We start from the raw sequence: 17,857 nt of genomic DNA on the forward strand, positions 1-17,857 counted from the left end.
ATATTAGAATGCAGTAATATTTTCTCAGGTACTACTAGTGAAATAATGTTACATTACTTTGTTATAGGCACCCTGAGTGCAATAATGTTTAAGGATTAGTTTATGATAATGGAGGGATAAAAACTCGCCCACACCAGGTGAATATACCAATCGGTTAAAGCGTTTGTGACAAATAAATAAACTTCACATCCCAAGTGAAATTTAAATTCAAGATCAAGCTGTCAAGCCCTCCAGTTCACAGTTGAAAGTACACTATTTGCATGAAATTTGTTGTTACACGCATATTGCAATACAAATACAAGTTAAATTAACTTTCGTGTCATGTCATACACATTTGAGTCGAATGAGGGGTAAGATGCCCCATTGTTTTGCTACAGAAAAGACAATATGATTCGCAACAATCAGTTCCCTCGGTGGTCTTCGAGTTTCAGGTAAACATCTTGTGCTCATCAGTGAACCCAAAGCAAACAGTAACATCTGTTACTGGTGCCAGTTCTGAGCCAATATCCAGAGCAAAACTTAACATAATTCCTAACTGCAAACCAGAGTGGACGTTAAACTGTAAGTGTTATCCACTGAATTACAGGCAAAATGGGATGCTGCGAAGAACTAGACCTCAGTGGTTAGAACGTCCAGATCCTCATCAGCACCAACTTAGAGCCATTGTCTACTGTCCCGTTGTCATTTCTCTATCTCCTCCTGAACATGACCATCTGCATTAAGAGATGAAGTTGGATAAAACATTGATGGCAACTCAAATACGACCAAACCCCAAGCCTGGAAAGAAAAAAAAAAAAAAATTAAACTCTAACCAGGAAGTTCAACAGCCAGGTTCGCCTGTTGATCTGCATCACAGTTTGATTCCTACCAAAACAAGAGTCGGGAAACTATTACTTCTCCAGAAAATCAGCAAGGTTGAACTAGCTCGGTAATCGATCAAACCATAATGAGGGCTCTAATTCAGTTATGGTGCTACTATAGACCAAGTTTGTGAGTGATAAACTGAGACAAGAATATAAACCAAGAATAAAGATGTGGAAAAGATTATTAAATTACCCGAAGAACATGAATGATGCGGAAAGAAAGAAACCTATCCTTCAGTTGTTTTGCCTGCTGATATAGCGTAGAGATGTTTTGATTTTTAACCTTCCACAGACCCTGGATCTGTTTGGAAAGATATACACTTAAAATGAATCAAAATGAAGCAGATAAAGAAAAGAAGAAACCACATTAAAAATTAAGCTCAGACGACGTAAAACAACTTCTCATGAGACCCAACTTTAGAAGCTATAATAGAGCATCTCGGAGTTATAACTACGCCCGTCAAAGACTTCACAGAATTCACAGAGCGAGGAAAAGTATGATGATTATATTTCCCACTAAGAGAATCTTCTTGCAGACAAGAACTATTTCCAGCTTCGACCTTTTCCTTCTCTATCTTTACCCAGTAGCAGAAGGAATCACTCTTTTTTGGTTGGTCCAACTCAACCAACTTACTGTAAGACTACACCAATGGCGTTGTCGCTAAAGCATGCAGCCATTACTTGTCTAGGGGCATTTGTTAAGATCCCCATTACCATGAAATACTCAAAGAAGGCCGGCTAGCACTAGGTAAAACTGAACACAGATGACAGGGGACCTGATATAGCCATTATCAAACTTACCAAACTTATATTCTTTTGCACCCAAGAAGCTCAAGTCAAACTGAATATGAGGAGGAAAGTGAGATCGTTGTCCGATCTTTATCGTCTAATCCCTAAATGTGACGACCAAGAGGAGGAAGATATTTCCCAATCGAGGTCCTCCTTTTGTCAAAATTATAGACCAGGTGTTTATTCCTTTCCTTCAAGTTCTACTGCACCCAATTAATTGTTACTAACTAACAGACCAGAAGATCAAAATAAATTGTTGCTTTTGTTCCACCCTAGGGATTAGGGTTAGCTCAATTGGCAAAGGTTGAGGAGCTTGTGTCTTAGGTCCCAAGTTCAAGCTCCTGGGTGGGGAACTACTCCTTTGATGGGTGTCGCAATGGCCTTATTTGCGGTATTCGCGAACTAAGTCCAGTATTTTAAGTGGAGAAGGGTAGAGCGGTGGCCCATCATCCCCGAGTTTCGAAGGTTGCGGTTGGTCCAAAGGGATGGATCCAGACCAATTCCTCGGTCATAAAAGAAACAATTGTTTACTTTTGTTTCGTTTTTGGTGTTGAGAAGAATTCCTAGATGATCTGGATCCACTTTAGACATAATAGTCCTTGTAAGAAGAACAAGGATATACTTTCGCTCTTTTGACATGTAGATGTGGCTACTAGCACAGCCTTTTGTGCTAAAGATACTAAGATTGTTACCTTTTAAAGAAAAAAAAGTTAATAGTTACTACTTACTACCTTATCCTAGAATGATCATGTACAATATAAACGTTTATGCTATAGAAACAATTTTTTTTAGACGAAGTGACTTGAGAAATGGGTCCACGGCTCGAAAAAAATTGTCAGACGTCCTTGACCTTAAAAATAAACAAATAACGATACCATTCATCTAGCTGAAGTTGAAAAGACCAAACAAAACTTTGCTGGAAGTATATTATCCAGGTACAACTTTGATTGTGCAGACACACAAAAGAGAAGCGTGATATCAAGAAATAAAAAGAACAAGAATAAACAAATAATACGGAAAACGGACCTGCATACAAACAAGTTTGGAGTCACCCTGAGCACGAATACTTGTAAACCCTTTGCTATGTGCATATTTCAAACCCAAGATAAAGCCTCGATATTCAGCAACACTGGTTGTTGCTATTCCTAAACCTTCACGTAGCCTACAGATCTATTAATTGCAAAGTTGTAATATAAGTGCGACGAAGAATAAGGAAAAGGAAAAACAAACACAAGAACAGTAATTATTACCAGACTTCCATCATCAGCTCGTACCACAGCTCCTGCACCAGCTTGTCCCGGGTTTCCTTTCGAAATACCATCAAATTCAAGAGTACAAGATCGTTGCTGAGTATAACCACGATCAGCTTCTTTCAGTCCAACACCATAAACCTTCAAGAGAATTTAGAAGAACTCAACCTGATAGTTGCCGCAAATTCATCATAGATTCACTAAATTACGATTTATTAGCTTCGCCGACTTCCCATCAAGTATAAAGACAATTAATTTTGTTAATTAGATATACTGAAAGCATTTATGTTTTTTTGAATAAGAAGTCATCGTCTTAACAGCCACTCACACCAGATGATAGAGCTTGGTCACCCTTAGGAGGTTCTAACTTGATATGCTTTCTTACAGGATCATATGGAATAACTGCTGATCCAACAGCATCCTGCAAATAAACATGTCAAATAAACACGACAGATTCCAGAACTGTGGCAAGCCAAACAGATCGTACAGGGTGCGAACACAAGAAACTAGTATTTCATTTTTGTAAGTAATGCAAGCAACTATTACTTCTTTCATAAGTGTAAGTATTCAGTACTACTTCGAGCCAAAATTTACATAATATACCTCTCCAAGAGCCAGATTGTACAATGCAGTACAGCAACAAAATATTGCAATGAATATCGCAACTTTATGTACTTCGCACACAAAAAGATCTCAGAATTCATCAAATTATAACATTTAAACAACCTAAATATGTTTCTATCAACCAATAGGTGGTAATAGTTCCCCTTTAATCCTCAATGCAAACTTTGCAGAGAGCTAACGCAAATACACTTATTACTCATCCAGTCATCTAATGAAAACACTTGATACACAGGTCACACGTAATTCCAAATCTAGAGGTAGACCCCCACAATGCTAATAGCATGTTGTTTGTCAATTTATGTGAGAAAAAAAATTCTGACAGGAAGGATACAACATCTCCTTTTATTGTTCCTTCCATATTACTGATGTTTCTCATCAGAATAACTTATTGTAATCTGTAATGGGCAAAGACACCTTGAATGTGTGCTATCAACAAGAGCACACATATATTAAAATTTCTATCCTGATTAAAAATTAAAAAAAAAAAAAAAAAAGACACATTTTACTAGAAATATAATTTTCAGATCTCTAGCTACCTTCACTAGGATGTGGCTCCTTGAATAGATTCTCAGAACTATATAGTCCTTTGTAATGAAGTTCAATCTTATAAGGTCCACTACCTTACATTTCATTAAGAAATAGAAAGAAAACACAGATAACAACAGAACTTGTTGGCAAGCTACTTTTCTTATAAGCCACCAAGCATGACCTATTTTTATTTTTACTGAAATACTACTACTGTTATTTTTTTGGAAGCAGCCAGCACAATCTATTAACAGCCTACGGCACAAAGCCCCATAAGATAGAGCCAAAGAAAAGCACAACTACAGACAGGAGTTGACAAAATACTGTTCTTATAATCGGCACAGTATGACCTATCTTTATTTTTATTCTTATTCACACACAACTACAACAGCTACTGAAACTTGTCAACAACAACTATTGCTACTGCTTATCGAGGTACTACAACAACAACTGTGGAAACCTATTAACAAGCTACCAGTATTCCCTTTAAATAGATTTAGCTCATTAACAGGTTCCGTATTGGAGACTTTCGACCTCATTACATAAAAGGTCTACCGAGACATAACAGAAAAACAATGATAGTTCCCAGAATGGATTAGTATCCAATCTTCAAATTGAAAGCAGATCAAGTGCCTTGCAGCTGAACAAGTAACTTTCTCATGTAAGTTGTAAGACCATTGATTATGGCATCTCAAAGAAAGTTCAGCAAACAAGCCTCTAGTGTTATAGTCATGCTTCTATATCTAGAGAAGCAAATAGAAGAATGTACTCACTTCGTTGGATAACCAAAAACTGTTGACACATTATGATATGCATCAAAGGCAACTGCTACAAACGCTGAGCGACTTATACAATAACCTAGTATTTATATAGCCCTAACTTACCCCATATTCTGACCATGTTGCTTCCTGTGACCTCTTCTTCGGCATATGCTCAGATGCTCCACCTTTGGAAGAAGATTGCGTCTGCAAAAGATTTAGTGCTGATAAACTTGCATGAGGGTTCAAAAGAAAAAAGAGGAAACAGTAGATATGTTATTTCTGGTCAATGGTCATCACACTTTACTACTACAATCTGCTTGTTCACGATGGACTTGTTATCACAGAACAGTGCGGGGAAGAAGAAAAGGAAGAATAGATACAGCGAGAGGGGAGAGAAAAATAAAATAGCATAATTATTGTGAAGTAAGCATCTTTCACAATTTATAAGTGCTACTAATAACAGGAGTATTCACATCAATAAGGAAGTAGGAAATTTAACTTATATACAAATAAATTACTGAATCAGCTGCATTTAGTGATCATCTTTGATAATATTGACTATGTAGAAGAATAGCAATGTGGTATTTGTCACATGTATAATGTAATTTACAGAAGTACACTTTCTCCCTGTAACATTCGTTCATATGATAAGGGATCAATACAAAATTAATAATCCTTTCCTTAATAAGGGATCTGTGACGACTGAGGTAATGTCTCTATAGTCTATCCCTTCCATCATAAAGGCAGAAGTCATGTTTTAAAATTGAAAGTATTTTCCCAATGCAAGCACCATGCACCATGGTGGGACTTCGTGAATTCTGCTTATGACATCAAGTGCTAAACTTTTTTCTTTAATAGACAAAATCAGCAGGGAATATCATGATTTTACTTCCCAAGATGAGTTGCAATTAATACAACAGAATCCCAGTTTTCTCTTTTGACTTTTGCCTCTATTTTAGGATTCTTTCTTGGGTGGTATAAACTATATAATAAGTGGAACGGAGAGTTTTTAGTAATCAAGTAGTTTTAGCAAGGATCATGCATGTTCAGATTTGTCTTGCATCAAACTCACAACATGAGCCATAAGTAAAAAAATGGATCAGACAGACAAATTAAACTCTTTTGTTCTTTGTTCTTTTTTTTTTTTTTTTTTTTTTTGGGAAGTCTTGTGTGTCATCCTGGAAAGATAAACATACTGCGTATAAGGACTGCCTTTGTCCAAAAGTTCTGAGATGAAATACCTTACTCATAAAAGATAAATAGACAATTTTTACACACAATTTAGTACAATATCTGACCTGAAAAGGGCATGGTGCTAGAGCCCCAAAGAGACCTTCGGTCAGATCTGCAGCTCTGATAGAATAAAGTGCATTTTTAAGCCCACAAGATAGAAGATATTCCTCTGTGTCTTTTGGCATGGAGTAGCCTTTATACACACTAACCGGAGGATCACATATCTGCCAAAGAAAAATGGGAAGAGAGGGGGAGTCCAACGGATTAACACACTGTGCGTTTGATATATTTTGCTTTTTCTCAACATATAGAAAACATAACTGCCTTTATGGCGTTACCACCCATATACTGTTAGAGAATTCCTATACTACTATAACTCTATCTTTATCAGACAAACTACGATAACTATCATTAATCCAGAAAAACCAAGCTGAAGCTGTAACGAAATTTTTTTTTTTTTTGTGACTAGCAAATGATGTGGTCAATCTTTTTTATGAAGTTCTTGTGGTGCAACTACCTCTGCACATATTCACGAGGAAAAGAACAGCCAAGATAAATTTGATGTAGCATTTGCCTATACATCTTGACTACAACTTCGCAAGTGAAGTTGATCCAATGGCAAGAGCACTCCAGTCCCAACCAATAGATTGGGAGTTCAAGTCACCAAGGGAAAAAGTGGGAAAAGTATATATACACACACATATACATAAAGGTATACACACATACATATATACATGTAACTGCAGATTAAAATTCCTCAAATAGTTACCGAGGATCCGACTTGAGTCTGGCAATCACCCAAGTTTCTGTAGACTCCAACAAGATCTCCTTTCTTAACTACAAAGAAACCATCTCTCTCTTCCTTCATTATTGGAGTAGGATCAATCTTCCGTGAAAGAGAACTATCCCCTCTACACTTGTTAGATGCTAATTCTATTCAGAAACAAGTCAAAAACAACTTTCTAATTCGAGCTTGAGCAAAAGCTCATCTGCTAAGAAAGCACCGGAATTCCACAAATTGAACTCTTCAAGGAAAGACGTGTAGTGCTTGTAATATTGCAACAAAGCATGCATGAAACAAGCTATTCATTACACAGGACTTCGCTCAGGCTCGATGTTCCTGCAAAACCAAAAAAAATAAGAAAACACAAAAATGTATTTTTTTTACTCACTGATCCATGCATGTATATACATAACTTCCCTAAATATCGTAGGGGAGAGATACAAAAGGAAAATATTATCTTGTTCACTATTCTCTTTGTTCCACTACTACAATCTCAACCTGACCAACTGAAACAACAACAACAACAACAAACATTCCCAGTGTGATCCCACAAGTGCTAAATCAATTTTTAATTAAAGCCATTTTCCCCAAAAAAAAAAAAAAAAAAAAACCAGGAAAATGTTTCCGACATTTGGTTGGTCCGGGAGACTATTTTCTAGAAAAAAAAAATGTATATTAAAGTTCATCAATAATATTAGCAAGCGAAAAGTGTTTTCATTAAATTTTCAAGTTTTAAAGATTAATTATAGGAGCTAATTGGAGCAAGTAACCCATACACTAGAAATTGGAAAATGACTTCCATCATACCAAACACAGCCTAAAACAACTCCAAATTTTGCTCTATTTTCAGATAATATACTCCTTTTTCCCCATTGTTGAGCGCAAGAAACCATAATTTTTTGGGAAACTTACATAAATGTACCCTTCGGCCAACTAGTTTACAAAACATGGCCGAAGTATACACTACCTATACACTTCGGCTGCATATGTTGTGTATAGGTTTGCATGTTATATGTATAGTATATGTATATTTAATATAAACTATACACTACCTATACACTTCGGCTGCATATGTTGTGTATAGGTTTGTATGTTATATGTATAGTATATGTATATTTAATATAAACTATACACTACCTATACACTGTGTGTACATATTTTGTAAACTAGATGTCCGAATGGTATTTGACTGTAATTTTCCCTATTTCTTTTTTTTTTTCAAACTTTTGAGCTGCTTATTATTGAACAAAAAGAAAAATAACTTAAATCCAGCTAGATAATTGGATAATCAAGAATGTTACACTGTATTCTTCTTCTTCCCTTTGCCTTAAAAATTCAAACTTTAAGTAAATACCCTGCAGTAAAAAGTTAAATTCAAAGAGTAGAAGCCTAAATTCAAACATTAAAATGGAGGAAAAAAATTATGAAAAAAGAGTAAAGGAGTTGAATGAGAGCTAATAAATCGAAAATGATGCATGAAATTAGAACCCTAATTTGGAAAATTAAAAAAAAGTGGGTAATTAAAATTGTTGTGTTTTTAGTTAATATGCATAAATGAAAATGAAATACCTTAAATTAATTGATGATATTGCGCCAAATCTTGGAAAACATGAACAACAAGTGTTGAAAGAGAGGACGTATGAAAGAAAAAGGGGTTGGCGTGGGAAGTGGGGTGGGGTAGGAGGAGTGGGGGTGAAAGGAGGCGTTAAGGGAAAGTGGGGTGGGTGGGTGTATAGACAAAACAATATGTAAAAAAAATAAAAAGTTATGGGTGCGTTTGGTATGACAAAAATGATTTCCCGGGGAAAAAGCGATTTATTCTAGTTAGTTTCTTGTGTTTGATATGTGAGTTGGAAAATGTCATTTTAAAAGTATTTACATATATTCAAAATAAAACAGATTTATGAATTCAGAGTGCAACTTATGGTGGGGATGGGGTAAGCAAGATAGGTGGGGGAGGGGGTGGTGGCAGTAGGTGGAGGGGTAGGCTGGTTTGGGGGGCCGAGTAGGTTGAGGTTTAGGTGGGTGTGGATAGGTGGGGTGAGGTTAGGTGGGTGGGGTAGGCAAGTGAGGGTGGGTGAATAGTGTAGGGTAGGTTGGGAATGAATTGTGTATTTTTATTGGTCCAGAAAATATTTTTCCTTAAACTTTTAAAGAAAATATTTTTTAAAAATATTTAGTGCAACCAACTAAAAAAATAGAAGAACATTTTCGGAAAACCATTTATGTCAAACCAAAGACACCCTATATGTGCTCATATATGATCTTTTAAATATGTTAGTAGAAGCATTATAACATTAAAATAGAGAAAAAATCAAAATGATACACGAAATTAGAACCCTAATTTTGGAAAATCAACACAATGGGTAGTTAAAATTGTTGTTTTTAGCTAATATGCAGAAATGAAAATATACTAACACTCAATTAGTTGATGAAATTGGGCCAGACCTTGGACAGCGTGAACAATAAGTGCAGAGGTAGTTTGTAGAAAGAGAGGACTTATGAAAGAAAAGGGGCGGGGGGGGTAAAGGGTGGGGGGGGGTGTGTATACACACACAACATACCTTGTAAAAAAAAAAAAAAAAATACCGGTGCGTTTGGTAAATGTTTTCTTAAAAATATGGGGGGGGGGGGGGGGGGAAATATTTTCCTACTCATTTTCTTGTGTTTGGTACGTAAGTTGAAAAATGACTTTTTAAGAGCGCTTGTATATATTCGGAGCAAAACACTATGAGATTTTTGAATTCGTAGTGTATCTTCTGTGGTGGGAGTAGGTGGAGGGATAGGCAAAATGGGGGCGGGGGTTAGGGGAGCTGGAGTAGGTTGGGGTGGGGGTAGGTGGGGGTAGGTAGGGGATGGGGCTTGGGTTAGATAGGGGTAGGGTGAGTTAGGTGGGGTGGGGTAGGCAAGTAGGTGGATAATACGGGGTGAGTTAGGGATGCGTTGGTGTGGTTTTATTGATCCGAAAAATATTTTTTCTCAAATTCTTAAGAAAACATTTTATCCTATTTTGTGGAAACTATTTTTCATCGAATGAAATTTTTTAAAATATTTAGTGCAATAAAACAAGAAAAAAATATGAACCATTTTTTGGAAAGCATTTTCCGTCGTACCAAACACACCCAATATAAGTATAAATTTTATATAAGCATATAATATTGTTTAAATTTTATATAGCATATATTTATGGTGCTTGCTTGACTTTTTCAATTGAAGTTAGTTATTAGTAATTTATTTTATCTTAATCCCCAAGGTTTACGTAAGTCCGTGAACGTATATTAGTATGAATGTAAAGCTCATATATATCTTTTCTGATTTTGTTATGTTACTTTACAGATAATTCTTAAAACATACTAATTATTTAGGTTTTATATTGAGCTTTGCATTCTATATTTAGAAAAAAAAAAAAAAGTAGAAGTCATTTATTTGTTCTTTTTAATTATTTAAATTTGGTTAAACTTAAAACTATATATGAATGTTCATTTGTTGTTGGATATAATCCAAGGAGAAAATTTATCACACAAGAATATTTCAACTTCTGATAAGTTCGTCTGTTTGTTTATTTCTTGAGACTGAAAATTTTGACTAGATTATCTGGACGATTCATTATTTGTGATTAGACAATTTAGTGTGGTAAAGTGACTCAAGAAAGCGATTAAGGGGCGGAAGTAATTAAAAATGCACGAAAATAACTTGATTGCATGGAGTATATTCTCTCTCTATATGCTACTTATAAAAGGAGAAATTTGTTCCTAATAAGCCACTAGCTAATTATGCTACAAATTCTATCTGTTCCGGTTCGTATTATATTTGAAGTTGACAATTTCGCTTTTGATGTAGTTAGTAAAGTTGAGTTTTGTTTTTAACTTTAACAAACCTGTAACTGCCTGAACAAACTAGTCTACGCTTAGCAATCATTGGGACACAATGTAGCGTAAGTGGTGTGATGCGCTATACTTCCGGCTAACATTTTTGCACGTCGCTTGATCATTCAGTTGATAGTACTATTTAGCTGGCGTTTCTTATTCCCCTATTCACTGTGAAACAATTACTTGATTGAAATTTTGTTGGAAAAATAAGTAGAATTTTGTTCCTGTGAATTATAAGTCGAGGTGCGCACAAGTTGATTCGGATACCACCGCTATAAATTTTGTTACAGTAATGTATATTCGTCAATCTTCATGACAAGCATGATATAGTAATACAAAATCAAGTCAAAACCTGCTATATAATTAGTTAAATTGGACTCTGTAACAATTTTGACAATGTTAGCATAACAATACGACTCAATGTGTTCAAATTCTTTTTATTGTGGTTGATATTTACTAGTTACAAATGAGACAAAGAAGAAATATTATTGTGATTCTTCGAACTGAATAGATGGTAATAGTATTAACCAAATATCTAGTAAAAAAAATTGATATATCTAGAAAGAGAGTAATTCTAATGCAAAAAAAATAAAAATAAAAGAACATAATTAATATTCTCATTAATGGTTTGTACTGTAGTAGTACAAGAATTGTCACTTAACGAGGCTAAAGAATATTGCTTATACGCAGAGAAGAATAACAAGTATTTAGCATAATACAATCATGATTATGAATTTAGGATATTAATATTTATACATAATCATGCAGTCACAACTTCTATATTGCCACTGTTAACTGTTTAAAAAATATACTAATCTACAGACACACGTTGATTTTCAGCAAAGAAATTAAATTTGCACGTATGCCTTTTAGCTGTTCCTTCTCATTCACATGCTCCAATACCATCTCGTCTTTCCTAATAGGAAGTAGTGTGTCGTAAGGGTGAAAAGCTCTCGTGACCCCCTTCGAGTTTACACTCATAGTTTGAACACCACAAGTATTAACACCACTTAATGAAAAATTCATTGACAATGCCTTCAACAACAATGCTTCAGCTTCTTCTTCATTCATCCCTTTCTTCCATTCTTTCTCCAAGAAATCGCGCAAATAAGTAACCCCATGTCCACCAACAGAAAAATTAGACTTCTCCATAACTATTCCACCATAACATATCTCATATAGTTTACTTCCTTCACCAATAATAAGCCCGGTTTGTAGCATGTTTTTCTTGGTGTAATTATATGAGGACAACGTTGTACCTATAGTCTCAGCCGCGACCATAGTACTTTCTTGATCAAGAATAAAACTATGAACATCTTCCAAAACGATTCTTGTTCCTAATGCACAATTACACAACACGACATTAGCAGTCAGCTGTGTGATTGTGTTAGTGGAACCAAGAATGACACCATCGTCGTAAGTGACTCCGATGATGGTGGTGGTGTTGGAGGGGTGGGACTCGTTGGAATCAATGATGAACAAGGACATACTTCAGGTGTTAAAAATTGATCAAGCGAAATAATCAAGGAACACAAGTAGTAATGAGAAGATGTGTCGGTGGATTCAACAGAGGGGCGTTCCTATATATAAAGAGTAACTATTATTACTAAATTGGTTAGGATTAGGAAATATAGAGATCTCTTAAACGGAATAGTAGAACCATAGTTTTGTACTTTTGTTATAGTTCAAGTGGGATTATGAAGAGAATACTAGTTCAACTAGGATTATGAAGAGGGAAAGTTTCCTAATTTTTTTCTCTCAACAGTTTCCTAATTTGGTCAAACTTAAAAGTGTATATGAATGTTCATTTGTTGTAAGATATAATGAAAGGGACAATTATCATGTTCCAAGGAGAAAATTTATCACACAAGAATATTTTAACTTCTTATAAGTTCGTCTGTTTGTTTAATTCTTGACACTGAAAACTTTGACTAGATTATGCACGATTACTAAATTGTGATTCGACTATTTAGTGTGGTAAAGAGAAGTTTGGTTAATCTTTTATAATTCTCAAAGAGAAGTTTGGTTAATCTTTTATAATTCTCAAGCTTACTCAAGAAAGCCTCATGACTAAACGAATTACAAAAAGAACTTTTTGTAGGAAATTATGTTGGACTTAAGCTAACATTGGTTGATTTAAAAATCAAGAACTTTGTGAGGAATGTGATTTAAAAAAAAAAGCGATTAAGGACTGAAAGTAATTGGAAATGCTTGAAATAACTTGATTGAATTGAACTTGATTGCTTGGATTATATTCCTTCTCTATACTGGATATGCTACTTATATACGGAGAAATTTGTTCCTAATTGTGCTACAAATTCTATTCCAATTCGCATTATATTTGAAGTTGAGAATTTCGCTTTTGATGTAGTCAGTAAATTTGAGTTTTGTTTTTAACTTTAACAAACATGACTGCCTGAACAGACTAGTCTACGCTCAACAAACATTGGGACACAATATAGCCTAAGTGGTGTGATGCGCTATACTTCCGGCTAATGTTTTTGCACGTCGCTTGATCGTTCAATTGATAGTACTGTTTAGCTAGCGTTTCTTATTCTCCAATTCACGGTAACAATTATTTGACTGAAATTTTGTTGTAAAAATAAGTAGAATTTTGTTCCCGTGAATTAGTCGAGGTGCGCACAAGTTGACTCGGACACCACCGTCATAAACTTTGTTACAATAACATAAATGCAAGATATGATTGCGTACAATAGACCCTTGTGGTCCGGCCCTTCCCTGGACCCCGTGCATAGCGGGAGCTTAGTACCAGACTGCCATTTCCTTTATATTCGTCAATCTTCATGACAAGCATGATATCGTAATACAGGAAATCGAGTCCAAACCTGCGATTATTAGTTAAATTGGATCAACTGTGTAACAACTTTGACACTGTCAGCATAACAATACGACTCAATGTGTTCAAATTCTTTTTATTGTGGTTGATAATTACTAGTTACAAATAAGACAAAAGACGAAATATTATCGTGATTCTTCTAACTGAATAGATGGTAATAGTATTAGCCAAAATATCTCGAAAAACTTGATATATAAAGCATCCATCCTTCCTCTGCTTCCACTGAAAAATAATGAAAAAGAGAGTATTCCAATGTTAAAAAAAAGGAATTTTTACCTGTCATAGCTACCTCTAAGACTTATTTATGAATAATAACTACCTTATTTTTTTATTTAATTTTTGTAGCTTTATTTTTCTAAAATTACATTCCATAACTAATCCGATAACTTTTGAAATACATGTACCTCTTTATTCTCCCTCCTTGCACATTTATCATCTTCTCCACCAAAAAAAATTCTCTCTCCTCTTTCCCTTTCCCTTTCCCCTCGAAAAACGCCTCGCGGCATTAGTAAGGGCGGCTCTTGCCGTCGGTGATGCCGAAAAAAATTCTCTCTCTATTGCCATCGGTGATGCCGGAATCCATGGCTTCTTCTCGGATACGGACGGTTATCGAGCAACTTGATCGGATTTGGAATAATGAACATCACAACCATAAAGCTTAAGCTTTTTGTGATTGCACAGTATATATCTGATTCAATGATCTAGTAGAAGTTGATTTCATTTTTTTCTTGATATCTTCTATAGATTAGGTGGTTCGAGTGTAATTTCGTTAGTGAGCGAAACATTCTTTGATTTGTCTTTGTTGACATGTTAGTGAGCAAATTCTTTGTTAGTGAGCATCACATTCTTGATATCTTCTATCTTCTTTGTAATTTCGTTATGAAAGCACATTCAACTACTCGTGTAAATGCACCAAATGACAACTATTCCTATCTGATCGTTAATATCTTTTTTCCTTCTCGTTAAGATATGCATATGCTCAAGTTACAATCTTTTCAAGTAAGTATGGCACTCAAAGATATAATGATGCGAAGAAGGTGTTTGATGAAATGCCTCAAAGATATATTGTTGCCTCTCGTTACGATATCATGTTATCTTGATCATGAGTTGGTGAATAAGGTAATCCATGGTTTCTACTAAGGATAATGTTTGACAGCTATGATTGATCTTTGGTTAGAAAAGAAATGAAAAATCTTGGGAAATATATTTGAAGTATATTTCGTTGTATTTCAATGTATTTCTAAACTTGATTTCGATATTTCATTGTATTCCATTGTACATACAATACTACAATTTTATATTTCTTAAACAATCAACCATATTTCATTGTATTTATGTATATTTTTCGTATTTGGAAGTATTTAAAAGTTTGGAATGGAGTAATTTGGAGAGAGAAACGTGGGTTGTTATGGAAAAATGCGTCATACATGGTTGATTTAATTTGACTTACATTTAAAATGAAAGAAGAGAATCTATTCCATAAACATCCGATTTTGTATTTCGGTATATTTCAAAAAATGTGAACTCTCGGATTTTTTTTTGTATTTCCGTGTATTTCTCTATATTTCAAAAACGCGAAATACAACTAAATACAACAAAAACTAGCTACGATTTGTAAATATAGAAAAAGTAGCTATAAATTGTTAGAAGCTATTAAAAGGTAGCTATTTTTGTAAGTTACCCTAAAAAAAAAGTAACTAATATTCTCATTAATGAGTTATAGTAAAAGAGTTGCCACTTAATGAAGTCAGGCTCAAACATAGAAGAAAATAACAAGTATATATAGCATAATACAATCATGATTATGAATTTCTGATACTAATATTTATATTTAAATCTTGCAATCATGACTACTATATTGCCACTATTAACTGTTAAAAAAATACGAATCTAAAAACACACGTTGATGTTCAGCAAAGAAATTAAATTTGCACGTATGTACTTGAGCAGTGCCTTCTCCTTCACATGTTCCAATTCCATCTCGTACTAGTAGGAAGTAGTGTGTCGTAAGGGTGAAAAGCGCATGTGACCCCCTTCGAGTTTACACTTATAGTTTGAACACCACAACTACTAATACCACCTAATGCAAAATTCATTGACAACGCCTTCAACACCAATGCTTCAGCTTCTTCTTCATTCATCCCTTTCTTCCATTCTTTCTCCAAGAAATCGCGCAAATAAGTAACCCCATGTCCACCAACAGAAAAACTAGACTTCTCCATAACTATTCCACCATAACATATCTCATATAGTTTACTTCCTTCACCAATAATAAGCCCGGTTTGTAGCATGTTTTTCTTGTTGTAATTATATGCAGACAACATCGTACCTATAGTCTCAGCCGTGACCATAGTACTTTCTTGATCAAGAATAAAACTATGAACATCTTCCAAAACGATTCTTGTTCCTAATGCACAATTACACAACACGACATTAGCAGTCAGCTGTGTGATTGTGTTAGTGGAAGCAAGAATGACACCATCGTCTTAAGTGACTCCGAATCAGGGGCGTACGGAGAATTTTTTGCAAGCAGTGTCGATATTTAAAGAATTTTAATTAAAAAAAAAGGGTACTCTTAATAAGAGGCCTATACGTTTTTTTATACTTTTGTTTATAGTGTATATCCTTAACAACATAAAGTCTTTAATTTCACTTAATAAAGCTATCATTTATATTAGTAAGTATTAATTCAAGTTAATAAGATGTTAACCATGCGTTAGCAATACAATCTGTAGGATATTATTGTATAAAATCTATTTACTAATATGAAGATGTGAGTAGTCTAATGCAAAATTCTGAAATATTTTTATAATAAAAGTAGACAGTTTTTCTTTTTATTGTTTACTTTTTTATATTTCTACAAACTACAATATTGTTTAAGCGATGCTCAAATCATGAAATTTACAATTAATTAAAAAATTGGAGCCTAAAATTTTTAGGGGCCTAAAGCGAAGGCTTCACTAGCCTCCCCCCTTGAGCCAATTCTGAAGTGAACAAATGAATAAGTTCTATAACGACAACATAATTTAGAAAAATACAATTAAGGTGTTAAGCTATAACTCTCCTCGATGAGCTTCTATTTTTTTGAAACGTATCCGTAATAAACTCATTACAAATATTACTAAATACTTTTTTTTTTACAAGTCACAAACTAACTACTCAGAAGCTCAGCAAAGACAATAACTTATAAATCACTATAATGACATCATAATTTAGAAAAACACAATTCAAGTATAAAATTACAACTCTCCTCGATGAGCTTCAATTTTGAAACGTATCTATAATACACTCATTGAAAATATTACTAAATAATTTTTTTATACTAGTCATAAAACAACCACTCATAAGCTCATCAAAGGCAATAACTTATTTTTGACTGCAATATGAATTTGATGGATGTTGGTTTACTTGGTTTAGAAACTTTATTTTTGGGTCGGCGTCAAATGATCAAGACCTGACTTCAGTAAATTTTCTGAACAATGCTAATTTTTTTTTTAAAAAGTCATTAGGGCTGACCAGATTGGAACACTCGACCTCGATGGTAAAACTAGAAGCTTAAACCAGCGCGCGGATGGAAGCACTTTTATCGAGCAGTGTCATTTTATTTATATAAAACCGGTATATCTTTTGATTCGCCAGATTATTTATGTAGATATAAATAAAAAATATTTCCGGCCAAGCGGTGTCGGGTGACACCGCTTGGCGTCATCTGCCTCCGCCCATGACTCCGATGATTGTGGTGGTGTTTGAGGGGTGGGACTCGTTGGAATCAATGATTAACAAGGACATACTTCAGCTGTTAAAAGTTGTTGATCAAGCTAATATAATCAAGGAACACAAGAAGTAATGAGAATATGTGTTGGTGAATTCAACCAAGGGGTGTTCCTATATATAAAGAGTAACTAGTATTACTCAGTTGATTTGGAGTAGGAAATATAGAGATCTCATAAATGGAATGGTTGATAGTTTTATTACTAGTTCAAGTGGGATTATGAAGAGGATACTAGTTCAACTAGGATTGAAGAGGGAGAGTTTCCTAAATTTTCTCTTTGTAGTTTCCTAAAATTGAATTATGGAGAAATTTCAAAAACCCTCTTCTATGCTTTGTCTTTGTAACACTTAATTTTCCTCGTGGATTAAAAATTAAATTCACGTTTTTTCATATGAAAACTTATTTAAATGATAATCTGTGACTAACTGAATATACTAGTCTACGGTCAACCAACATTGGGACGCAATGTAGCCTAAGTGGTGTGATGCGCTATACTTCCGGCTTATATTTTTGCACGTCACTTGATCATT

At 34.6% G+C, this 17,857-nt stretch overlaps 2 protein-coding genes across 3 annotated transcripts; both read right to left on the minus strand.

Annotated features, from left to right (window-relative positions):
* Nucleotides 1–162: 162 nt before the first annotated feature.
* On the minus strand, nt 163–8,548 carry LOC132032922 (uncharacterized). 2 transcript variants are annotated; one of them, XM_059422726.1, is made up of 11 exons: nt 8,399–8,548; nt 8,131–8,184; nt 6,815–7,165; nt 6,111–6,269; nt 4,936–5,016; nt 3,231–3,323; nt 2,903–3,043; nt 2,679–2,822; nt 1,057–1,164; nt 813–864; nt 163–713 (listed from the first exon to the last, which is right to left on the minus strand). In XM_059422726.1, exons 3-11 carry the CDS (start codon nt 6,911–6,913, stop codon nt 682–684), a joined length of 909 nt encoding a protein of 302 aa, XP_059278709.1. In that variant the 5' UTR covers nt 6,914–7,165; nt 8,131–8,184; nt 8,399–8,548; the 3' UTR covers nt 163–681. The 2 variants fall into 2 exon arrangements, with proteins under 2 accessions (XP_059278709.1, XP_059278710.1); XM_059422727.1 differs by lacking the exon at nt 8,131–8,184 and having other exon boundaries at nt 8,399–8,503.
* Nucleotides 8,549–11,514: 2,966 nt separating this feature from the next.
* LOC132034743 (proteasome subunit beta type-6-like) lies at nt 11,515–12,186 on the minus strand. Its single transcript, XM_059425107.1, has one exon. The coding sequence runs from the start codon at nt 12,184–12,186 to the stop codon at nt 11,515–11,517; it is 672 nt and encodes a 223-aa protein (XP_059281090.1).
* Between the last annotated feature and the right edge of the window lie 5,671 nt (nt 12,187–17,857).

This window comes from Lycium ferocissimum, chromosome 10 (genome assembly GCF_029784015.1).
Source record: "Lycium ferocissimum isolate CSIRO_LF1 chromosome 10, AGI_CSIRO_Lferr_CH_V1, whole genome shotgun sequence".
Classification (NCBI taxonomy): Eukaryota; Viridiplantae; Streptophyta; class Magnoliopsida; order Solanales; family Solanaceae; genus Lycium; species Lycium ferocissimum.

Coding starts and splice junctions, on each gene's coding strand:
- LOC132032922 (XM_059422726.1), bottom strand. CDS start 6,913: ATGAAGGAAGAGAGAGATGGTTTCTTTGTAGTTAAGAAAGGAGATCTT. Junction 3,044..3,230: donor ACCAAGCTCTATCATCTGGT/GTGAGTGGCTGT, acceptor ATTCTCTTGAAG/GTTTATGGTGTTGGACTGAA. Junction 2,823..2,902: donor GAGCTGATGATGGAAGTCTG/GTAATAATTACT, acceptor TGCAATTAATAG/ATCTGTAGGCTACGTGAAGG.
- LOC132034743 (XM_059425107.1), bottom strand. CDS start 12,186: ATGTCCTTGTTCATCATTGATTCCAACGAGTCCCACCCCTCCAACACC.